General features: G+C 34.2%; 1 protein-coding gene and 1 pseudogene across 4 annotated transcripts in view; one reads left to right on the forward strand and one right to left on the reverse strand.

Moving 5' to 3' along the window:
* ATAD2B (ATPase family AAA domain containing 2B) overlaps positions 1-26729 on the reverse strand; it is a 105858-nt gene extending 79129 nt beyond the window's left edge. For 2 of the 4 annotated variants that reach the window (XM_016121750.2, XM_016121749.2), the window contains exons 1-10: positions 26171-26729; positions 12861-13012; positions 8560-8609; positions 8050-8203; positions 6822-6924; positions 5893-6001; positions 3711-3827; positions 2917-2992; positions 1724-1822; positions 67-178 (exon numbers count right to left, since the gene is read on the reverse strand). In XM_016121750.2, coding sequence (XP_015977236.1) covers positions 67-178; positions 1724-1822; positions 2917-2992; positions 3711-3827; positions 5893-6001; positions 6822-6924; positions 8050-8203; positions 8560-8609; positions 12861-13012; positions 26171-26386 — 1188 coding nt within the window. In that variant the 5' untranslated portion in view covers positions 26387-26729. Of the gene's footprint in view, positions 1-66; positions 179-1723; positions 1823-2916; positions 2993-3710; positions 3828-5892; positions 6002-6821; positions 6925-8049; positions 8204-8559; positions 8610-12860; positions 13013-26170 lie in introns of those variants that run through there. The other 2 variants (XM_016121752.2, XM_016121751.2) reach the window with 2 other exon arrangements.
* Positions 19452-19569, forward strand: LOC118606252 (annotated as a pseudogene).
* Positions 26730-26955: the final 226 nt, after the last annotated feature.

Here is a 26955-nt window from a genome sequence, read left to right on the forward strand (position 1 = left end):
GTGTATGGCTTTAGAAACAAGAAATAATCTTTAAATATAAACATTAAAAAACATTTAGAAACTTACTGATTTATCAATGTTCATTGGATCAACATCGGCCAAGCTTGCACCCACTTTGACACGTTCTCGGAGAATACCACTAGCTAAATCTTCTGTTCTTAAGTTCATAGGTAAACATCTGAAATTCATAAAACTCAAGTAAACAGCATTCAAAGTTCACATTTCTAATGTCAAAATAAGTTTAAGTCTAACACATTTCACCTTTCTCCTTTTTCTCTAACCCAGAAAACAACAAAGGATTTAATATTTTTAAACTACTTTTTCTAAATTCTTTCAGTAAACCAAAAATAAATTTATTCACCAGATAAACAGAATCATTAATCTATTTGTCTGAAAAGCCCAATCTATTCTAACTTAAAATAACTTAACTTACCTGATATTCCTTATAATTATACACGTATAAAATAAAAATAAATTGACTATATGTATTGTCATATATGGCATTAAATGAACCCAAGCTTTATTGTAATATTTAAATTTGTCCTCAGATACTATGTGAATATGTCTACTCAGTTTATACAACTGAGAAAATTTCTTTACGTTTTATTCAAAGGAAACCAAGTCTAGGTGACATTTTGAAACTAAGCTTTATCTTTTGGTAACTACCTTAAAATAGATCTTTAGAGACTTAAAATTCTATACTATATCATTTAATTTTATTACCCTTAAGAAAATATAATCTACTTCCTCTTTTAACCTTAGGTAAACACCAAAAAATCACATGAAGAGCCTCAAGAAAGTATAGCTTCTATACTGAATGTAATTTCATTGACATTTCTGAATCCTAACTTCTCTTAAAAATATAATTGCAAAGCAGATATCAACATAGTTCATATTAAACTGGCATTAAATTCCTTTATTTAAACTTAGATTTTTCTCTTATATCTTCTTCCCATTATCTGCATGAGGAATTCTTGTCAGCACAGTCTACACCAATCCAAACTTGTTTCCAAGACCTTCCAACTAAAAGCTTGGTATTTCTACAACAGATACATAATGCCAAATTATATAAATGCTCTGCCAAATGTAAATTTTCTAACTATAATTTATCTTTAGTATTATAAACATAAGCTAGAAAATTAACTCAAATTTTAAGAAATAAATTACAATTTGGTGCTTTAACTATTTACTAAACAAAATACTGATTCTCTCCCCCAGTGAACACCTTAGTAGTTTTAGTGAGCCATGTAGTAATTGATCATTTACCCTAGTTAAACAAAGATCATCAGATACTCATTCAACCAAAAATAAACCAATTTTTCCAATAAAAAGACAAGGGCTCCTGAGATAATTCTATTAGAAACCAAATCTTACTCTTAATGATGTAATCATTTCAAGCATCTAAAATCAGCTCATTAAATAACTTTATGGAGAAAAAGATGCCATAGAAGTTGGTCTCTTCCTGGTGGCTCTTCCTTTACCTTCTGCATACTATTTTATTGAGTTCTTACAAAGTAAGTAATTTATGGAAAGTTTCCCAAGGTTGCATGTCAACTCTAAGAATTACAAAATAAAAACCAAGTCAGTGCATTACTCTAGTCTAAAATATGTGCTGAATATCAGTATTAGCAAAATGCTAGTACAGATGAGAATCCCACTCAAAAAATAAAAAACTATTTATCCTTTTTTCCACGGGGGAAATTACAATAAAAAATTTACTAACCTATTTCTTGCTCTTGCCATGCTCTTTGATTTCCTTCTTTCAAAGCGTTCTTCATCAGAAGAAGTTGTGTCACTACTATGAATGGCATGCTTCTTTCTCCTATTTAAAGAGAGTAAAATCTTTAAAATCATTACAGCAGCAAATGGCTTTTTAAAACATCATTTCTACAATTAGTAGAAAACAGCTACATTTGTCCATTCATTCAGCAAAAATTTATTAAGATCTTTGCACTCACGCAGTAGATATCTAATAAAGTATGAACATAGTAAATTCCACAGAGAAACAGAAAAAAAGGAGGAAAATAGGGAGCCTACAATTTTTTAAATAGGATAGCTCAGGAAGGCAGTCAAGCAACAAATTTGTCCTACAAACATACTTGTGCACATGTAAAATGATGATTATGCAAGGGTATTTATTATATCATATTTTGTAATATCAAAAGACTGAAAACAACTATCTTCTCAATAAAGGACTAGTTTTTAAATTATGGTATATCTATCAATGTAATATTAGGTAAAACCATAAATATGTGAAATGTCACTATTTTGACAGTTAAAATAATTTAAGTGAAAAAAAAGGTGTAGGACAATGTACATAGTACATTCTATGTAAAAAGAAAGGGTAACAACTCATATATGTATTTGCACATATATATAAACATATTCTCGAAGTAGATATAAACTAGTAACAATGGTACTATGAGAAAATGAGAGACTACTGAGACTAAAAAAAAAACTTTTCATGTTCAATATTTTTTTGAGCCATGGGGAATATATTACCTTTTCATAAAACATATAGAAAAGATAAGTTTCAAAAACAAAAGTCTCCTTTGTACCTACATGTAAAAGAAAGGGGGAAAAGAAAAAAAAAGGAGCAAAGACTAACTGAACCAATACTTCAAATGAAAGCAAAGTGAGTCACTTAGATTCAACTCTACTGAGACCAAAAACCCATGTAGCTTTAGGGAACATAACTGTTGAAACTGACTAGGCATACTGAATCAGGAAGGTAACAGTCACATGTAGGATAACTATTAGACACTAATTAAAGAAAGAAGAAAGCTATTGAGTCCCTCATTGGCATTATCATTAATACCAACAGTATCCATATTGTAATTACAAGGGATTATATGTTACGTGTTATTTAATGACAGATGTAAATATTTCCTCCTTTCAAAAACCAACAAAAGATACCTGATATGACTTCTTCTTGCTGGAGATCTGTGAATATCAAACAGTGTGTTTTCCCTCTTTTTCTGATGAGCTGGTACTTAAAGAAAAAATAGGATAACACAGAAATAACTAATAACAAATTGATGAGTTGATACATTTAGGGGTAGAAATTACTTCTGTTAAATTTTTGAATAGAAGCTAGTCATATGTCTTCAAGTTCCAAATAATGTCTAGGAGCACAACTAAAATTAAAATTGTGGTATAAGTTGCAAGTAAATATTCTAAAAAGATGTTAAATTAAATCTTAGTAACTATTGGTTAAACAAAGACTTCTTAGATAAAACACTAAAAGCACAATTTATTTTTAAAAAAACTAATAAATTGGAGTGCTTCAAAGTTACAAGTTCTGCTCTTTCAAAGACACTACATGACTGGCTAAGCTGCCGAGCTACAGCCATGTACCCCTTTTGTGACTGTGGCTAAATTACTTAACCACTGGGAATACAGATACCTGCACTAAAGAACTGCTGTAAATGAAAATGCTCAATAAACTACAAAGTAATACAAAAGTATGAGCAGTATTTATTAAATTTAAGGTTCTTTAAATAAAATGGACATGCTCTATGTAATTCGATATTGCAACTATGTACTTTTTCTTTCTGTTGTTGTATGTGTGAAAAGAAGTACATAAGAAAAGATGTATAGAACCTACCACAAGAGAATTCATTCTTTTAAATTCAGCAACACTAATTTTAAAGGGGTGAATCAGAATAAGCTACTCAGCTACAATAAGAAAAGAAGTTGGAGTCTCATACCTATTGGAGGTGCTTGGTATCGATCCACTGTTTTTCTTTGTCGCAAATTATATGGTCTATCATTTTCTTCTCCTTCTGCCTCTTCAACTTCTATATCACCATCTTCCTCTTGAGATTCTAGTTTCCCCGACACAAAAGAAAAAGGACTGTTTTAAACCACAAGGATAGGTCTACACTAGAACTATTTACATTTTATCTTTTACTCTTTACACAGGTGACATTTAAAAGAGTCACCATTTTATGATGCAGCATAAATCAATATAATTAAAAATCAACCTAGATAGATGTAAATGTCTTTCCTACAAATAACAGATATAGTTCTCTGCTAAATAAATCACTATGACCATTATTTGATCCCTTGATTTACTTATTACCTTTCAATCTTCTTAGTCATACAAAGCGGTAATAGAAAATTTCAGAATTTTACTACAGCAAACTTCGTTTAATGCCCAATCAATCACTGAGTATGGCTGGTATTCAAACACCATTTGGTAGTTCAAAAAAATATGCTTACAAGATAATTACTAATGTCATAGCAAAAAGAATTTTTGTTGGCAATATAACAGTTTGTTAGGCCTGTTGACAATAGATTGACAAACATGGATTAGTTACATTTTGGTAGGTAAATGGAGGTATGAATTGGGAGGGAGCATGAGGCAGATGTCCAAGGTGTTGATAACATTATTTTATTACTTGACACCAGTGATCACTTTATGATAATTCATCTCGCTATCTAGACATGCAAAAATTATAAATTATAAATTATAATATACATAAATTGTTTATTTTTAAACAGTGGTCTGCCTATAGCTATAGATTTGACATCTATTCACACCTTAAAACAAAAGTCTAATGAAAATTTATAGGCTTAAGGTCCCCAAATGCAATATACTTTATGATTAACTTTTTAACCATAAGAATTATCAATATAATACAATCATATTAAAGCACAGGAAATATTTAAAATTGCTAGTGATGCTGAGAGAAATGAGACTAAAAAGGCAAAGGACTTCGCATCTACTCATGACATCTGAAAGCTTATTCTCAGTTTTTAAAGATTTTATCATTAGGTTATAAAGAAAATCAACAAACACAGTATTACTTAACTAAATTATACTATAAATTACTTGCATTCAGCAAGTTTCCTAAAGCCTTCAAAAAAGAAAAAAAAACTTTTTGAAAATATGCCTGCAAAATGACACACTATTTATTATGGGAAGAAATTCTATATGTGGTGAATCTACTTTGGAAACTCTACAAAGGTGTTCACTTAATAAAAAGGTAAAAATAACATCATAAATCTGTCTCACCTATACTGATTTCCTCCAAAGGAAGTGATATAGAGGTTCTAGCTGTAACAATAATATCTGTTCAATAAAGTACCTTCATTAGAAATACCAGCTCTTCAAAACTTGCTAATAAGATAGTAATTACAGGATATGAGAAACCCATTCTTCTCTAGTAAGACTTCCTGGTAAAATATAAGTACTTTGCCTTTTACTATACACCAAACCTTCTGAAAATCCATTTCAATAAGGAAGTTTAATTCCTACAGAATTAAATTCTATAGACGTATTGGTCATTAATTTATCATTTTTAGGGCAAATGTACTTTCATTATGTTTCCAGCTCCAGCCCTATAAATTCCCTCAGGGTTCTGCAGTTCAGGCCCCAGACATGCCCCAAAGGAGAACAGCACAACCCCTCCACTAGTACTAGCAGTCCCTCTTTCTCTGAACTTCACCATTTACTCCTCAGTCTATACTACGGGACCCAAATAATCAGAGATGTAGAAGCTACGGATAGGAGGTGAATATGCATAGAGGCTTCTAGTTAGGAGGTACCTAAATATAAAAGAAAGAGACCTCAAGTAACAAACAAATCAGCCCATGGCAAATACCATACCAGACTAGGTCACTTAAGGACTACCAACGGTCACTACCAAGATACATTACATAATAATGTATAATGTACAGTAAAGGCATTTTTCCAAATGCAGGAAATGAAAACTCAGAATGCCAGTCAATTAAAATTTATTCCAAATTATACAAAATAGAAACCTCTATAGCTAAAAATCAATCATTTACCCAGCAATATTATACATATATTATTTGTACATATTTTTCTTTCCTTCTACCTGAACTTTCTAGTGTTTACTTCATTTCATAAGGGGCTTTACAAACCTTCTTCTTCACCCTCAGTAGAGACTTCATGATGATTTTGTATCCCATAACTATTTCTTCTCAGTGACTTTCTTCGCCTTTTCACTCTTGAATACATATCCATGTTTTCCTTTTAAAGAAAGAAATCTGTCAAATATCAACAAGGAATTTATTCCCAGCTATAAATATTATAACCCAATGGGACATGTCTACTCAATAAAATTTCCCAAACACCTATTTGCAAGGCACAGACTTGTAAAATTGAAGCTTCCTGAATTCGAATAAGAAACAAGAGAAAAAAATTTATAAAATATTTGAAAATTGAACACTATTATGCCCTGGACATACTTTCTCCCTCAAGCAAATTACAGTGACCTGTGGGATTAGTCACAGGTCCCTCTGAAAGAAAAGACAACAATTTAAATGCCATAAATAAAAGTACAAAGTAGAATTCAACAAGAGGATCTTCCTCTATATAAGGGGAGGAAAGAGAGGCAACATTTGAAATGAATATTGAAACAAAGGTAGGGCTCTTATCAGCCCCTAACCAGAAGTATTAAGAGAAATAAAAAACAGGGGAACAAGAAGAATTTGTTTATGTTTGGGCAATGGTATGTGAAAAGATAAAGTTGAAACCAAATTATAAGGGCCAAAGTGTTTTTAATTCAATACATAATAAAAAACCATTAAAGGTTCAGATCAGAGAAGTTACAGAATCAGAGCTGTACTCTCAGGTGACTCTTTTGGCAAATGTGTAGAGGACCTTTTGGGGAATGTTGTGGCAAGTAAAATATGAAAGAGATAAAAAGCAATAAAATCGCAAGCAAAACTGGAAACAAAGAAGGAACAAATTCTGTTAATTCAAAAAAATTCAAATGCTGTTCACTCTCCCTTTTTATTCCTCAATCAAAATAAAAAACTGCAAAGGTTGTTAAAGTTAATACACTCACAAATTCTGTATCTGTCCACATTCGAAGTCGTTCTACTTCTCCCGATCGACGATTCCGTCTGATGTTAATGTTGTCCATTTCTTGTAGTACAGCTTCGGCAGTACTACAATCAGACAAAAAAACTAGGGTTTAGACAATTGGGAACCATACACTGCATCATATGTGTAAAAGAGGTCTTCAACGAAGCATAATTAAACTACCTCTGATATGTAACTGTATCTAACATCCCAATTAAATATTTTTCTGAATTGATATCCATCGAAAGATAACACCCCCCCCAAAAAATGAAACCAAAACATCATCTACTTTAATATATTTATTAAAGCAAAACTTACAAAATAGAAGACTTTTGTTATAAGGCTCCAAATATTTAAATCCATAATGGCAGTATAAATAATTGACTACCAGATCAAAGGCACTGGGAAAAAAATAATTTAATCTTTTTATTTGAATATGATGTTAAGAATTACCTAGGATAAAGGATTTGTAAAAAATTTAAAGCCAATAAGGTAAATGAACAGGTATTTTTGGAAATTAGTAAACATTGACATCCATGAAATACATGTTGACATTAGCACATTTTCTCTATTAAACACACTTAGACAGTACTTACTTTGTGTCCAGAAACTGATCTAAGTACTTAACAAATAACGAATACTCAAATTTGAGTTTACCCTCTCCTGTTAAACAAGGATTGTACTGATCTCCCTTCTCAGGCCTTTGCAAAGATTAAGTATGATAATTTACTATCTGAGAAGAGTAACATTTCATTGCCCATAGATGATGATGAACAGTCAGCTAGGCTCACTCACTAGCTACACCCCACATAGCCAGTGTCAAAAGACCTTCAATACAAAATTCTGATTAAGCAAAACTATACTTACTATCTATATTAATATGAAACTTAATATTGCTTGAAAATTGTTAAAAATACAAATGTTAAATGAGAAAATTTTAAATGAGTATAGTAGTTAAGATAGAATAAAATTACTTTTTATAGTATCCAGGCACAAGAGCTTAAAAATGATTTAAAAAATGTAGTTATTTCATAAATTCTATTAAATCAAGTCAACTGATAGAAGCTGACAATCACTGCTAACTACTGTTAATTCAAATTGTTATAAAAATTGTATTTGTTGCTAAGTCAATGCTTTAGTTATTTTTATAACATAACTGGCTTAAAAATCAAATAATTAAATGAAACTGCTTACTGCATAAGCATTCATACCTATTTACTAGTTGATCAAATAACAAACTCTGGTTCACACTCTCAAATCTGTTTTTCCTGGAACGACAACTTTTTCTGACTTCCATGTCACCATTTATACAAGAAAGGTCTCCATCTCCCTTCTTTTCCCCTCGAAGGGGATGGCTTCGAAGGGCTACAAGAAGAGAGATATTTCCATTTCAAAGGACAGGGCATAAAAAGAAAGAAAAAATTTTTTAAAACTTAAAAGACTACAAAAAGTTTAATATAACCTCAAATGGTTTTAGTATCCAATAATTTAAAATTTCTATAAATGTTTACAATCTGTCATAATAATTTAAATTATTTCCATGGTATTGATTTCTCAACTTTTAACAAGTACATACGTATTTACTATAATGAAATTTGTTCATTTCCAACCGTATGCTGAACATACTAGTAAATCACTCTATTTTACCCCACTTTAACACTTTAACTCTAAAAACATTATAAGAATTTCAATACTAATTAGTTTCATAACAGAATACTCACATAAGCTACTATGTCCGTTTGGTAATGTAGCACCAGGCTGAGAAGTTAACCTAGAACACAATTATATTTAATATGCAAACACATCAACATTCATTTAAAGAAGAAATGCAATACTAGTAGAATCATTTTAATCTTTAAAATTTCAGTAATACGGTATTACTTTTTTTAAGAGTAAAGATTTTTCTTACTCTAAACTTGATAATAAATCAATTTAAAAATACACTAAGTCATTTAATTACTTCAAGAAAAACTTTAATAACAGAATTACTGTCTCTTCAACTCTGTAAGTTAAAATCCAAAGAAAAGGCTTAAGCCTAACGCGTACCATAAATTAACTGATGCCATAAAAGTAGCAATGGTCACAGACATTTACCATCAGTTTGGGTTGAAAAAATAAAATTGAAACAATGTCAAATTTATTCCAATAATAATATGTAAAAAGAAAAAAGTATCTGAACACCAATACCATTTAATAATTTCTTCGAATATTTTCTGACACCTCCTAAACTGACAATGAAAACTTAGCTAATTTCTCAAGAGTCATTACACAATTCTCCCTTTTGGGTAGAGAAAGAGAAATGTTGAAGGAGAGATATTTAAATGGTCATCAAAACATGAAGACTTAAGAAAAAGTCACCTATGCCTTACTATAATTAGAAAGTTTAGACCTAAGGTGTTACCTAATAAAAAAGCTGTCAGCATAAACTTACTTAGGTATTTTTGAAGAACTCGACAATTACTATTTTCAAAGATTAAAAAAAGGGAGATCATTCAGAAAACAAGGATACAGATCGTCTTCTACAAATTTGTCTGCATAAATATTTTAGGTAAAATATTCTAAATATTTTTGGTTACACCAGCACACTTCATGTTAAATTATAACTGTTAAATATTATAACCGTTAAATATAAATACTCCTGCCTAATAATGGTCACAGCTAGGATGACTGAAAGATATGAACAAAAATTCAAACTCTCATCTTCAGACTGTCAAAAAACAAAAACCAAATTCCAATCCTTCCTTCCCCCAGAATACAACAAAAAACTTCCTTGTTCGAATATACTTTCTCTTAGAAAGTATTTCATTTTTAGCGCCTTTGTCTACCAAGTACACAATTCTCCTGGCATATGAATTTAACTGTAAAGCCATGAAATTGATGTATTAACAGGACATTCCTTAGATGATTATACATGTTGTATTTCTCTAGAATCAATCTCGAAATCCACTTAAAACCACACAGAAAAATCAATTTTATAACTTCATATACTTTGACTTTGAACCCAATATAGCATTAATTCAGTTTGATCAATTTATTCAGTCTTGGCTCCAAATGAATTTTAGCTGTATACAAATACAAATGGTTGAAATTATACATACTTAAATTAGTCAAAAGAATAAAATGCTAACCTTAAAATTATTCTACAAAAGAAATCTAAAACTTTTCTGAACAACATCAACATCACTGGGAGAAAAGTACAATAAGATTTTTGTCTCTCTGAAGAAGACAATGCTTAGCTGGCTTTTATTTCTTTGCTAAAAAGATCTGTTTTATATGGGGGGGGGGGAGTCACACACATGTTCTTCAATCAATCTAATTATCTAACAATCACAGATCATTGTCATCGGTTTACCATTATCATTTCTTTTTATAAAAAGGAGATATCAAAAAAGACGATATTAAATGCTGTGTACATAAAGAATACTGGGGTTTTAAGAGCTGGCCTGCCTATCCAATGTTATATGTGCCTAAAAAGTCTCTCGAATCAACATTTTCAAAAGTTAATCACTTAAAATGTAACCAGGTGGGCTCACACTGTTTAAATACATCCTCCAATAAATCTTTTATGATTATAAAGTCTCCTTTACTTTTTTTTTTTTTTTAAGCGATGCAACCCTTGGTTGACCTCACAGATTGCAAGGACCCTGTCAGCTTACAATCCCTTATTTTTTTATTTTTTACACCTGTAGCACCTGGTCTTCCTAGGTGGTCTCCTATCCAAGTACTAACCAGGTCTGACCCTTCTTAGTTTCCAAGATCAGACGGATCGGATTTGTTCAAGGTAGCATGGCCGTAGACTTAAAAAACTTTTTATCTCATCAATAGACAAGCGAATAAAGAAATCATGGTTTATATATACAATGGAATATCACTCGATCATTAAAAAAATGAAATCCCACCATTTGCAACGACATAGATGGACCTAGAGGTTATTTTGCTGAGTGAAATAAGTCAGACAGAGAAATATAAATATCATATGATTTCACTTATATGCATTATCTAAGGAACAAAAAGAACAAACTAATCAAAAACAGACTCACAAATATAGTGGACAATTTGGTGACAGAGAGAGGGGAGGTGGATTGGGGGCTAGGAGAATGGGGTAAAGGATTAAAGAAGTACAAATTAGTAGTTAATAGTTGGGCACGAGGATGGGGAGCATGGCACAGGGAATACAGTTAGCATTAATATGATGGCTAAGTGGAGGGCTAGGGGAGGGAGGGAGGAATTGGAGGGGTCGTTTTATAAACAACATAGATATCTAACCAATGTACTGTATACTCGAAACTAATTTAACTAAATTTAATTTTAATTAATAATTTTTTCAAAAACTTTTTAAAACGTGAACTACCAAAACCAAAACAGTAAATTTCATTAGTATTTATTATTTAAGCTTTTTATTCAAAATATATTTAATATTTCTTTTTAAAGAGTGTCATACTCTATGGTACCTAAATGGAAGCAAAACAATCTCCTCCTCAAAATTAAGGCCCTTTTATATATAAGACATCAGTTTATATAAAGGCCTTCTGAGTGGATAAAATGTGGGAATCTAGTGCATTACATACTCAAACTTAAACTGTTAAAATTATCTTATAGTTAAAAGGTCAAAATAACACTGAAAGAACATTTTTTGTAAACATTTATGTAGAAAAAGTAGCCTGATTCACTCGAAAAATACAGGACACAGATTATAACAGGTAGATCAAGTCTAGAAGTGTAATTAAAGGGCGGCACCCATCTTAAATGTCATTATAGTGATCTGGATCTGTTTTATATCACATACAAATGAGTATAAAAAAGGGGAGATGAAATTAACAGACTATGATTCCTGTATTTTTCTACTTAGCTCCCAGACAATGCAAAACAAAAAATTTAAAATACCACTATGCTGTACATCTGAAACTAATACAACATTGAATGTCAACTGTAACTAAAATTATACATACTTAAATTAGTCAAAAGAATAAAATGCTAACCCTAAAATCATTCTACAAAACGAATCTAACACTTTTCTGAATAACGGCAACATCACTGAGGAAAAAGCACAATAAGACTTTTGTCTCTCTGAAGAAAACAATGCTTACTTGGCTTTTAATTTTTTTACTTTTTTTTAAAGCCAAAAAAAAGAAAGAAAAAATTATTTAAATAAAATGGTACCTTTTCTGGAACATACTGAAACAGGTACAGACTCTTTAGAGACTAGTAAATATACTGCTTATCAAAGTTTATGTAACTCCAAAAATTTTTTTCATTAAAGAGTAACAGTATCTAGAATTTACATATGTATATACACATATACATATGTGTGTATGTATATTTAAAAAAATATATTTTTAATACTTCGAGGCGAAAAGAAATCAAAATATTTTATTTTTATTTGTTTGCAGTCAGCACATCATCAGCAATTCTCTATCAAAAACATCGGAAAAAAGAAAAGCTAAAGATTCTGAGTTGAGTTTAAATCTCTTCTCTCTGTGTGTGTGTTTATCCTATTTCATCAAATTACTACCATTTACTTTGGTGAGTAAAATTAAGGTTTCCTGCTACATATTGAATCAGATGCAAAGTAAATTTAGTTGAAAACAAGTAAAGAGATAAAAAGATTTAAAATTTAGATTTTATTATATTTTAGTATGTCATTTGAAGTAGAATATTTGATAATTTTAAAAAGGGGAGATATTACATACTTTCAAATAAAAAAAATATTCTAACCATATGTTTTTATTTAAATTTGCACGACTATAAACATGTACATGTATGCATATTTAAGACCTATCAAAATCCATAGTTTTAATAAGTTCATATTACATACTACATATTTTCATTAAAAAAATATATTTTATGGCATATTTGGAGACAATAAAATTGTATTACAGAAATTATAAAGTAAGTTTAATAAAATTTATAAGTATATCTAGATACTAGTAAGTTTACAATTTAAGAAAATTCACACTAATATCAGCCCTGGATCATATCAAACAGTTCACGAAAAAACGATCAATGAGTTTTCACTTCTCACCTGGTCTGTCCACTTGATATGTTCCATTCCTCTCGCTGACCAGTACCTCGTGGTTTTGATTTGTCTTTGCAAACAGAATCGGGTTGTTTCAAAGTGCGTTTGGCCGGAGGAGACACGTGGCTGTCGCTTAAACTCCCATCAACCTCAGATTTCTGCAAGACAAAGTTAAAAATGTATTTATTATTACTATTAAAATATATAGAATTCTTAAATTCTTGGATAAAGTACAGTATTTATTCACCAATAAATATTTACTAAATGAATCACTCTACAAGTGTAGCAAAATGTAATAATCTATAGAGAGAAAAGAGAGTTCAAAAGATGAAATTTATAATCAGAAAAGGATGTTTAGTCTTGTTTGTATTTGAAAATAGTTTCAACTCCACAGAAAAGTTGTGTGTATATCTTTTCATGAGATGATTCCTCATTCCTCTCCTAAATACTCTAGTGTGTATCTCCCAAAACAAGGGCACATTACTACATTAGCATCATACAACCCTCTCAACCAGGAAATCAACATTGATATAACACAGTGGCAACCCACAGACACATTCAAATTTTATCGAATATCCCATCAATGTCTCTCTTTCCTTTCTGGTTCAAGATCCTTTTCAAGAACACATACTGCATTTAGTTATCAGATCTCCTGTGTCTTCCTCAATTTGGAACAGTTCTTTAGTCTTTCCCCTTGACTGTAAAGAGTAGCCTTTCATTCTCTAGAATGACCTTCAATCTGGGTCCATTTGATGTTCCTCATAACCAGAGTCTGGCCATACATTCTTGGAATGTACAGAAATGACATCATATATACTATACCTACCCATCATTATCACCTTGATCACCTGGTCAAGTTGGTGCCAGCCAGGTTTCTCCACTGTAAAGTTTATTTTTCCCTTTTGTATTTGATTAGATTAGGTGAAATTATTCCAATAATTCACCAATATCCTATGCCTCATTGAACCTCCACCCACCAGCCTTAACATTCACTGACTACTCTTAGCTTTATCCAATACCACTGAGGTGATTATCTAATCCCATCATTCATCCTACATTCTTTAGGTGGCATTCTACTTTAAAGAGTTTTCCCCTCCCCCCTTTGCCCGATTCATTTACGCATTTATTTATATCAATATGCACTTGTGGATTCTTATTTTATTATACTATTTTGTTGCTCAAATTATAAGAGATTTGGCCCTCGGGAGCCCTTTCAAAGTAGTTCCTGTATCCTTTTGACATTTCCCTATCATTTTGAGTATTTTCTTACTTTCTAGCACAAAGAAATCTCTAAGCTCATCTTGTACTGTCCCTCCCTGACTCTAGAATTAGTTATTTCTCCAAAGAGTGAGCCCTGGTTCCTTTCGGTCAAGGATGGTATTTAGAAATCAAGACCAAAGCACAAAGTGCACTCACTGTTACCAGGGGTTTCACTGCTACCAAGTATTCTTAGCAGAGAGCGCAAGAAAATAACACACACACACACACACACACACACACACACACACACACACACCTATATTTCTTTGTGCATAAATAATAAAAAAAAATGTGTGCATTAATGCTTCTAATGCTAATTCCACACCTTAAGTTTCTTTCTATACTTTGTTTGTAAACTTGGCTTCTATCGTCTTCAACACATTTATTTATTTGTTTGTTTGTTTGTTTGTTTTCTCTTTCAATTAATTAGTTTGTTTAATTAAGGTAACCGATCTTTCAACCTGAGACCCCAACCATCACACTTGCATTATTCCCTCCCAGCCGCATGTCCTTGGACTGCAGGAGGTCACTGTGTCTGCACAGCAGCTCTCCACCATGCCATTGCTTGGACACAGCACAAGTGGAGAAGAGAGCAGAAGAAAGGACCTTCTCTTCAGAGAAAATTTAATCCATATGCTGATACTTTTGTCACTCGGCATTATAAATCACTATTTCAAAGGGATATATAAACATTTTCAATATGCTACCATATAAATATGAGTTTGGTCTTCTTTTATGCTACAAATTTCTTTTAAAAAATATATTAAAATTATGCATTTCATAAATGCACATTTATTTTTTCCCAAAGCAAGACACTATGTTACACAAATAGTCGAAATGTAGCCACTAGCAAACAAATATAAGAAATGCTTACAATGTATGTTTAAAGGTATCTTAGTATAGCCTGTAGAATTCATTCACTTAGTAAAAATTTTTTTGCAAAAAAAAACACAATTTCTATTTGTGTTTTAATTTAATTTAACATGAGCTAGTTTTAAAGTCACAAGACCAAACTCTTACTAAAAGGCACAAAGGGAAAAACAATTAGAATTCAAAGATCAGAGTGTCTATAATTAAAGATAATAAATATGTCAGTTGTGTAACATACACAACTTATTAGTTGTAAGTTCCCAGGAAAAACTGGTTAGCTACTTCCATACTCTCCTCCCTAGTAGACTACATTTGTCACTCCAAATGTGTTCTACCCCATTCTGAAACCATTTCTGACAAGATCCCAGGCGATTCTTGCGCACATTAGGGTTTGAAAAGCATTATCATATAACATATTCATCAAGTGCTCACTGAGGAAGCAATGTCATGTGTTCTAAGCTAAGGCATATTTGTGAATACAGAAACTGATACCTATAAAACTGCTGTGTCACTCCTTATCAAATCCCACCACTCACCCTTCAAGACATCTCTCTACCGTAAAATCTTATCTGAAGAATCTCACATAAGCTGGCCTTTTCCATCTACTAACTAGCTGCAGCCCTACATTTTGGCACTGAACTATATTCAGTTTAGCATCATATATTTACCATTTTTAAGTGCCATGTCCAAGTCTCAAGAGTCTAGCAAGATTTTAAGTTCTTTAATTAAAAAAAAAAAATTATTTCTTTTTAATTCCACACAATAGCAAACCAAAAAAAAAAAAGATTTCTCCAAGTTTGTTCAATAAATTGTTACTAGAAATTACTAGGGGAAATAAAAGAAGACTAATGGTCAAATAAGTTTGGGAAAACAATGAAGTCCAAGGTTTTTTACTGCAAAATTTCTAAGAGTTTTTAATATGTCAATATGCAGTGTAAATCTAAGTATGGAAGATAGCATATAACATTTCACAAACTTATTTGACCAAGCTCTCTTTTTTCATGGAGCATCTGTAGGCAATGAAGTTTCAAAAACATATTCTGGGAATAAGTACTATGTACTTATGGAATTAAAGACAAAATAGTAAAATATTTAAAGTCCAATCACTTTTTAAATAATGTGTAATGATGTTACTCCGATTATCAACTTAAATGAGTCTGTATATTTATTGGTCATTATTCTCAGATATGTTGGGGTTTTTTTCTTTTTCAGTTCCATTCAGAGTCTCTCTCAAGGTGCTGTCCACATATTACTTGAATCAGAAATCACCTGAATTTCTCATCAAAGAACATAACCTAAACTAGAATCTCTGGAAGTGAGATATTCTTAACAAGGGCCTCCAAATAATTCTTAGTACACAAAAGTTTGAAGACTTCTGGCATATAACACAGTTTTAACTATAATATGAAGTACATCATCCAACAGCTGCACTAAAATTCTCTTCTGGAAGGGTTTCAATCTTGATGACTCTATAAAAGAAACCTCAGAATAAATAGCATTATAAAAGGATCCTTCCCTCCAAAGAAATCTAGGGACTTAAGTAAAGCAAATAAGCAAGATGTAACTACGTGCAAAATGATTACTTCAGCAGCATTTTATTAACTTCAAACTTTGGGAAAGCTTTTACTTACAAACCTGACACTAACAGTTTACCTTTAATAGGATAATCATATGTTCAACCATAACTTTTTCATCTTCAAAGCATTTTACTAGTTAATTATAACCTAACCCTTTGAGGAAAGGCGTTACCAGTTTCAGGCCAAAAATTTTAAGGAGATTATGCAATCTACCCACAGTTATTTAGCAATCTGTGTCAGAGAAATTACAATCCGTGAGTAGGAAAGGCATCTCAGACTAAGGAAATAATTTCATTTAACAAACATTTACTGAGGACTTACTGTATATATAAGACATGGGAGGAATGATAAAATAGATTAAGACCCACTTGAACTCAATACACAATCTATTGGATTGACAGTCACAATGATAGTAATATATCATATTACAGTAAATACTATAATAGAAGCATACAACTCTCTGAAAGCAAAAAATTAAAAATGGAAACTGCTAGTAGAGATGAAGGAAGACATCATAAATGACATGCACTTTATTTTATAACAACATATTAATGGGACACATAGAATGGTCAGAGGAGCATGATTCAAAGATAAGCTGACTTCCAAAGGAAGTACTATATAGTAATAGTGCCAAATGCTACAAAAATGAAAGTTACAATGAAAAGATAAAGTCATCCGACCTAAGTGACATTTTTCTCTAAACTCTAACTTTATAAAATAGATAAGTTTTCCCATTTGCAAATAATCATTTTCTACTCAAGTCTTAGAGTCTCTTAAAATATTCTCCTCAGCTACCACATTAGTGACCACTATTCTACCACAAATCACATAATATTAGGCGAAAGACCTTGAAAATAATGAATCAGAATTTATGCTGCTCTGGTATTCAGGGAAACCTTCCTGCCGAGATCTGAATTTATCAGAAATTCAGAACTTGGACTCTAATGTTTAAAAAAAAAAAAAATGTATCCAAGTATAGCATTAAAAAATGAGAAATTCAAGGAAACAAGTGAATTAGCAGAACACTATATTAATTCAAGACTTACTGGTGGCCTCATCTATAACTGTAAAAGTAGAAAATAAGAAATTGATTCCAAAAAACAAAATAACTAAGAGATTAGTGACAGCAGTATTCAAAGTAAGACAATAGAGCAGATATAAAAAGTAGCTGTTTTATAGTTTTTAGGGAGTGTGGGAGGAGGCCAGGGGACAGGTGTTGAAGGGAGAAGTCTTATGCTAAATTCTGATTACAAAAGTTAGGTTTAGAATTCTAACCAGAAATCTAGGGAGATATCCATCAGACTATAAGAAATGCTGCTCTGAGTTAGAATAAGGTAAAGCTAGAGATAGCTATGAAATGGTAATAAAAGAATCGTAGCTAATATACAGAATGAAAAAACAAGAGGGCAGAAGTCAAAACCTTAAAAAATGCCTACATTAAAGAGATGAGCAAAAAGGATCACGTATAAACTAGAGAAAAATAAAGCTGATAAACCTGTGGATTAGTAATTAGCAGGTCACAGTAGCTTCTGATAGGGCTATTTCTGCAAAGTGCTAAGTGGAGATCACTAAGTGAAGAACCAAGTGGAGAGAAAGTGCAGGTGACGACTGCAGTTAACTCTTAGAAGTTTCAGAATTAAGAAAATAAGACAATCGTCTAACAAGGTCACAAAGTCAAAGAAGTCGGGGAAGGATTTTCTTTTTAAAAAAGATAAGATGACCTGGTTTCTTGTATATGAACGAAAAGGAACCATAGAAAAGAATAAAATAAAAATTTAAAGCATAACTGGTGAGAAAAAGATCCTCAGACAAGAAAAACAGAATAGGAACATTATATCAGAAAGTGTATGGGTGTACGATCAATCTTACCCAATTTCCTTTATAAGACACTTTTTCTACTATTTTTAAAAATAAGTACTTCTGTTTTCATGAGAAAGCTTAGAAGTGCAATCTCTTTTTCTTTCATTGGTAAAACAAGTACATAGAGGCATCAGTTACCATGACTGCAGAAAACAAAACTCACACTGCTACTTATTTACTTTAGGCCAATATTATGCTACAAAGTCCTAAAACTTCAGGTATGTAAAATGTCCTAAATTTCCCTCAAATATCCCAAGAGCAATGGCTTACCAATTTAATATTAAACAATATTTTGCCAAAAAGCTTAGGTCAAGAACCTTATGCACTACTTTATCTGCAGTATCTGGCACTTAAGAGTTACTCAATTAACAATACTAAAGAATTAAAGATAGACGCTTCCATTTCCAGCTGAACTGCTGCTTCTAAATAACTGTATGATCCTGAGCAACTACTGCTTCCCCATAATTCTCCATCTAATAAATTTGAAGACTGAGTTAGAATAGTAAACACTGAAAATGAAAACTGAACTTTAATTTTAAATTTGACTTTCAAAATTTCAACACAGAAATCACCCACCACCTCATGAATCTGTGCTTCCAGTTCTCTTGTTTGTGCGTGTCTCTTAATGAAGCTTCTCCTATAGTATCTATACAAAGGTTTAAAATTCTTATACTGTGTCACAGATTAAGAAGTTCTAGCTCTGCCACTGGGGTTTGGTTTTACTTTTTAAAAGTAGATTCCCTTGCCTTGCACAACCAAATACACAACTCCAACACTCACCCTAAGTGTGAACAATGGAGTATGCTCTACTTAAAGGGTGTTAGTAAGTTGTAAAGAAAACAAACTTTCATCAAACAACTTTAAAGCTCTATAAATCCCTGACAAGTAAGCCACTTAACACAGGGGCGAATGTGCCAATTCTCTGCAAATTAATCTAGGAATTCAAATACATTCCCAATCAAAATTCTAGGTGGATCTTTTGAGGAATTCTATAATCTTAATTGGAAATCCATATAAAAAAAAATAAAGTGTCTGTGGCCATGCTACCCCGAACATGCCTGATCTCATCTGATTTCGGAAGCTAAGCAGGATTGGTCTGGTTAGTACTTGGATGGGAGACCACCTTGGAATACCAGGTGCTATAGGCATTAAAAAACATAAAAAATAAAAATAAAAATAAGCTCCTTGAATATCTAAGTCAACTGTGGAAAATAAAGAGGAACTTGCCTTTTAGGATATTATGACATACCTCAAAACCACAGTCGCAGAAATAGTGTGGTACTGCAATAAGAACAAACAGACCAACAAAAAACAGACCAGAGCAGGACATAATGTGAGAATTTGGTGTATTATAAAGTGTCACTACAAAAGACAGGTTGTCTGGCAGAATGAATAAAAGACCTAAATAGGAAAGGTAAAACCATGTGTGTGTACAGGGTCACGATGTAAACAGTACTGCTTCTTACTATGAAATAAAAAAGGTTAAAAACCACTGATCTACAACATATAATACTCTTGGAAAATAAGAAAATACAGCAAATCCAGTAGAAAATAGAAAATTGGGCAAAAAAATATTACCAAGCATTTCAGAGATGAGGAAACAAAAAAATACTATGGACATAAAGAGTTGCTCATACTCATAAATAATCAAAGAAAAGCAAATAGTCAGATATTGCCAAATATTGGCAGGGGTGCGGGGATACAGGAACCCCTGTACACTACTCCTAGAACTGGAGCAGCCAATCTGGAAGTAATGTTTAAGTACATGTATATTCTAGTCCCCTCCTGGTTATCTCAAAGAAATTCCCACACCAAATCCCCCAGAGACGCTGTATGAGGATGTTAACTGCAGCACATAACGTACAAGGAATACACTGCACAATCCGGGAGGGGCCATTCACATGGACTGCAGTGTGAATGGTGCCTCCTTGACTTGAACAATATGGCAGCCCTATAACAGTGAATCAAAGAGACAAAAATGCTTGCCCACATGGCACATTTTAATGTTGGAGCTGCTTGGTAAATATTTATTGGCAAAGGAAAAGCAAGCATCGCCACCAAAGGTTAGGCCTGATTACCTCCCAAGGCCTGTCTGACAAATCTAGAGAACATATCCTATGGGCATCTGGAGCACTAATGCTTCAGAGATTTTTATGTAAGTCCTAAAATACAGACACGAACTAATAATGCTAACCATGTTTAATTCACTAGTATGTATCTTTATATATAAATATGCCATATAATGTCTTTCCAAGAGGTTTAAAGTATGAACATTATTTTCAAATGGAAAACACTTATCTACCCCCAGAGATAAATAGATTCCTAGGGCATAAAAGAAACTGTACACACTGATAAATCAATATTGCCAGGCAGAGGGAAAGATGGCAGCACAAGTATACCTCTACTGGAGACCACAGGCCCCACACTTAAGTGTCTTTATAGGGGTTTTGTTTCCCAAGCGATCTTTAAAATATTGAGGAGGAAAAATATTGCAAAATGAGCTCTACACGATATGCCTGCTCCTCTCCCTACATCCACCCCCTGAAATGAGGCAGTAAGCAATTACTGAAAATCACTGTCCTATATTTCATATCCCTACAGGCCACTGTTCCCACTTTTGGTCGCAGTGCAATCCTAGACAGCACAACTCCAGAGTCTAGTGAAAATTTGTCTATACACAGTATGTACAGTACTTCCTGACTGTACAACGGCTACCTTCTTCAATTCTTTTAGATATTTGTAGAAGCTACTGATTGAACAGCATCAAAAAGTAGTGATACAGATGAGACAGTAAGGTATACAAGTGGAGAACAAAGTACTGGATTTAAATATTGTCCTTAATACTTATTACCTATTTGGCCTTCTACTGGCCATTTAACCTCTTCCGCAACTCAATTTCCTCAGCTGTAATATGGTAGTACCATCACCTGCTTTACTGGGTTGCTGCAGGGATTAAATGAGACAGCATTAAATACCCGGCATGAGATGCTAACTAAACCTTAGTTTACTTCTCTCCTTATTAGGCTACCACCAAAGGGCCAGAAGGGCAAAATGCAACAAGTAAATATAGCAAGTGAAGATTTTCAATATGAAAATAATTTTAAATGAGGCATACTTTCCATTCATTCATTCAAAAACTATTTATTGAGTAACATTTGGCAGGCACTATTGTAAGCACAGATACAGCTGTGAACAAGACAATCTCTGTCTTTAAAGAACATTAAAGAACATCAAAACATTCAGTGAGTAAGATTACAACTGTTAACCTGCTGAGCTTCTATGCCATTCATTTGGCCCCCACCTTAAACTGATTTATCTTGTTAATAATTTTTCATACACACACACACACACACACACACACACACACACACACACGCAGTATGTGCATACTTACAGTCCTGAAGGGAGGAATTGTGTTTTAGTAATCCTCTATTCTCAAAGTTCGAGCATCTTGATTTTTACAAAATAGATCAGCTCTTGAATAAGCTGTTCATTCATTCATTTAACAGATATTTATTAAGCATCTTCTATGTGTTAGATGCTGCGCCAGGCCCTGGGAACATAGCTCCTGCTTTCATGAAGCTTACAGCCTACGCTATTAGAAGGGTCTAAGAGGAAAAGTTTAACCAAAGGTATATATCCCACCTCCAACAAAAACTACAATAACAATCTAAAAATGTTTTTAAAATCTGATACCAAAATACAGTTCAAAAGCATCTGAAGTTTGTAATCTTACAGAATATATTCAAAGTATCTAAAAGCTAATACAAATTATAGCCTATTAACTCTAAGGTGGGATGTCTTCTCTATTGTTTGATATAAGCCACATATAATATTTAACTATCTAAAAATCTCCAGCTTATATTTAAATAAAGTTAACATTTTACATATGTTTTTTCCCCTAACTTTGTACTTCCATAGAACTTTTTATCCTAAATGCTTTTTACTCAGTCTTATTTTTCACAAAAATCCTTTCCTACCAGGGTGGTGTAACAGAAGTATAAAATCTTCCTAGTGCACTAACAAAAAATCAAATATCAAGAAATCAACTCAGTAATGCACATAAATGAAACATGATTGTGTATGTCTGAAAAGAAATACCAAATATACAATTCAAAGTAATACAACACTATTCTGAAGTGGATCCTTGAAGAGACAGGATCACCCTCTGAATATTCAGGTGGCACTGGGTTGGGCTCGGTTATAAGAAGTTGTAATCCTACCACCTGTCCAGCTCGTTTCCAGAAGTTATATGTTTATCTATAATTATGTATTTAGGAGACATGCAATCAAGAACCTACCAAAGGGTGGTTAAAAAGACTGCCACGGAAGATGATTTAAGGAATTGATATGCATTCGCTTCTACAGATGTTGTAAATTTCATCCACAACCTAAAAAACCACAGGTTAGTACAGTAGTCGAACTAAAGAAATGGCCAGGAACAGAATTTTTTAAGTTACATTTTCAGCTGGCTATCGGAAAGAATCCTATGAACTACACAGCTGCTTCGGTTCAAAATTGTGAGAGGCAACTGCTTACCACATTACTCAATATCACCTATATGGTCCTCTATATAAATCCAACACAAGGAAAACTTGCTCTACTCTGAGGAACTTTTATTTATTCCTACTCATCTGAGTTAGAAACATTATTATATTTCTTCTCAGGCCTCTTTTCCATGTTTAACCTTCAACTTTGACCACTCTGCTTGTGCCGTGTTAACAAATGCATGAGTGTTAGAAAAAAATAAGTACAGGATGATAAAAGAACATATTAAAGAAGAATCTACTGATTTCTTAAAAAATGAAATGAAAATGAAGCAATTTTACCTATAAAGTTACTCAAAATATTTTGATCCTCTCAACATGCAGACTCAGAGTCAATAACCATCTCAAAAAGCTAGTGACAAAGCCAAAAGTACCAGCAAACAGGCCTAAAGGAAGGACAAAAAAGAACTGAAATATTTTTCAAAGACGGCTTTCCAATTCTGTGAATAGTTTTTTTTGCTAAGACTCGTAGGTGGAGCAAATAGATGCTAATTACTGCATTTTAAAGTATGCAGATTAACTGACCTAAAAGAGGTCAAACTTCAAATACGCTAAACATAAAAACCAAGTACATAGGACTAACTGCACAGCACAATCAACTTGACATCTAAAAAGTGTGGGCACAAGAAAATCATTCCAATAACCTAGAGAATGTATCATATGTTTGTTTCTCTATCCTACACATACTTAGGGGAAAGGGCAAAACTATATAGGCACAGCTCATGGTCCTATGACTTTTCAGAGCAAATAAAATGTCTCTAGACACAGTGGACAAAATCATCTCAAGAGTCAAGGGAAGGAGGAGGAAAAAATCAGCATCAAGTGTAGTAAAGTGAAGAACATGACTCAAAAGTAGAAAGAGGGGAACCTCTTCAATTATATGTCTTGTAAAGAGCAATACATTTCTTCCGACAAAAATAAGTCTCCTAGAGCAACAACATCAGCAACCCCATTTCTCATCAAATAAGTCTTTACAGACACTACCAAATGTCTGACTCTGCAGACATAGAGGGTGCCTTTTAAGTACTACACCAGAAAGGGTGAACCGGGAAGAGTGCTAAATTCTTGTAACATAAAACCAACAGGAAGAGCTCACCAGACTCAAATCAATCCACTTCAGAAATGTACAGCAAAGAAATATATAACATGCTTCACACAGTCCATAAACTTTAAAAATTCAAAATTATAATTTATCCTCTTCTAAAGGACAAATCACAATTCAGAATTAGTGAATCTCTTAAATTTATCAGAGAAAGCAATTAGATCATTCCATCATCTAATACAGCCAGGATACAAATCTTCTTAAAAACTGAAAAATGTTTTGAAGTTAATCTTCATTAGACATTTATGGTCTTTTCAAACATTTTAAAAGGATCCTGGAAGCAAAGTTTCATTAGAATCCTTCTAGAAAGCTCTATTATCTTTCATTCCTCTAGCAATTCAAAAGCTACCAAATGTGGAAACTAATAAAATAACATTCTAAAAAATAAAGCTACCAAATGTTCATTTCTACACTCGATTATTGATTCCTTGCCTTTTAACATCTCCATAACAGCTGCTTGACAAATTACCTCACCTTATTCCTCAGAGGGTAAGGAGAGCATGATATCCATGAATTCAAAAATGGGACCACAAACTGATCAGTGACAGATGTGCTAATTGCTTCGGATGAATTAGACATTGCTCTAACAGACTAGGCATTCATATCATTCTACAATTAAATACTTACACTCTAAATATTTTATTTGTCCTTAAGTGTAGAGGACAGACCTTTCTTAAGTTTACTTTTATTTAAAAATATTAGTGTCAGAAAGTCAATAAGCTTATATATGTTTGAAATAATTTCTACAGAAAGCCCAGTTTTCAGAATTACTCTGAATAATTTGCACAACTTTCAGATTTAACTTTATTTCAACTTAAAATAGTCTAATAAGGCAATTTTGAAAATATTTTCTAGATTTTTAGCGAAATAAAAGCCAAAAGCATTTTCAAAGATACAATAAATATAATTCAAAATAGTGGGGTAAAATGCCTGTTGTAGTCACCTCAGTTCATTATGATTAGTGTTAGGATAATATGATACAGAGAAAAAGTACACATAAACCATAATCTTGTAGACCTCTACAGAAAATAAAATGTTGCTTTCCTCCCATAAGAAAAACAAAACGGTATGGACTTAAGAGAACCTTTTAAACGACCAGCAATTTCCAGTCAAGTTACCCTTGGTAAATTAGTCTTTTTTCTAGACAAAAACAACTCTCTCTTCTGAATTCATAACCTATCTCATAACACAAACTTATTAATTCCTTTAAAGTGATAAAACATATGTGCTAGTTTAGAGTTTTATACACTGTAACAAAATTTCAATCCCTTTTTTAAAACTAACTCTACGGCCTTGTCTAAATGTGAAACTGTGACATTGTGAAAACAATGGTGTTAATTAATCTTTTATAGAAAAAATTTCCATTCAGTTTGGAGATGATAGTGCCTATCTACAACCAAAACATTCTACATGTTTCTTCCGACATGCCCCTCTTGTGACCTGAAAGCTCTACTAGAAAGCTCTACTAGGTCCCTACTAGAACTTTGGTTAGCTAGCTGATTCTCCACTATAGTATCGCTTGATCTCTCCTGCCTGGAGAAGCGACAGTGTTAATTTTGTTTTTAAAGTTCATGTCAGAGCAACTACAAACTTTTTTCAGCATCCCTGCCGGGCTGCCAACTGGAGTTCTCCGTTCACTTTCTCACCAACTTGAACCACCCCCAAACAGTTTGAGAGTGAGCTGGAGTTAGACACAGGCAGGAGTTGACACTTACAAAAAGGGTTTGACACCGCAGAAAACTTTCACTTCTCTTCTCCGGCCCTTCTACCCGGGCACTCCCGCCTCTGGCTCTTGCTTCCCAAAATTTCCCTCCAAGGCAGGGCAAGGACACGGAAAGCAGACCGTTCTAATGTCCCCCAAAAGACCCCCAAAGCCCTCTCCCCTGGATTAAAGTGCTGTTCTTTACACAAAAGAGACGGGCCAGTGGAGCTGTCGCGGCCCTCCCCAGCCCGGTGCCATCCTCCACCGCACCCGCAGACCCGGTTTCCAGCCCCCGAGCGGTCTCCACTGGAGGCTTCCTGCCCCAACCCGGCCAGACAAAGCCCCGGCGGCCGGGCCGGCACTCGCCGGCGTCCGGACTCGGGCCGCCGCGCGCTTACCCGTGCCTCGTCCGGAGCGACGCCGGCGCCACCGCTTCCCCCGGCCTTGGCGGCGGGGCAGCTGGCAGCGCGGGTCTTGGAGGAGCGGGTCCGAGAGGAGATGAAATGGCTGCTGCCTCCGGTCGCCCCAGGCTCTGCTCCGGCCCCAGGCCCAGGCCCGGGCCCAGGCGACTTGGACCCGAGAAGGCGCAGAGAGCTCTTCCGGGTGTTCACCATGGTCCAGCCAGGAGGACGGCGTCCACGCCGCGCCCGGGAGAGCCGAGCAAGGCCGGCCCGCCGGCCGGGCAGTCAGGGCCAGCGGAGCCCGGCCGGGAGAGTCGAGCCCGCCCGGACTCTGCGGAGCGCAGACGGGGACAGGTGAGAGTCGGGCGGCGGAAGGGCAGGCGGCGTGAGGAGGCAGGTGGCGGGAGGCGGGAGCAATGCCCCCGGCCGACAGCTCAGACCCTCCGCCGGCTTCGCCTTCCTCAGCGGGAGCCGAGCGGAGCCGCCATTTCTGCCCCTTTCTCTCTCGTTCTCGCTCTCGAGCTCCGTGCGTCAGGGATCCAGTGCTGCAGGGCCGACGAGACCGCTTCCCGCCGCGGCCGCTGCAGGGCGCTGCAAGGCCGGCCAGCCCTTCCCTTGCCGGCTGCTCCCTCCGCTCCCCCCGCCCCTCCAACAGGCCCCGCCCAGCGGCGCGGCGTCAGCGCTCGGCGGCCGGAGAGGGGGCGCTCTGGGCTGTGTCAGCTCTATGGTTTCCAGGTCTGGCCCGCCCTCCAGGAAGGGGGATGGGAAATACCAGCATGAGC

Source organism: Rousettus aegyptiacus, unplaced genomic scaffold, assembly GCF_014176215.1.
Source record: "Rousettus aegyptiacus isolate mRouAeg1 unplaced genomic scaffold, mRouAeg1.p scaffold_m13_p_7, whole genome shotgun sequence".
NCBI lineage: Eukaryota > Metazoa > Chordata > Mammalia > Chiroptera > Pteropodidae > Rousettus > Rousettus aegyptiacus.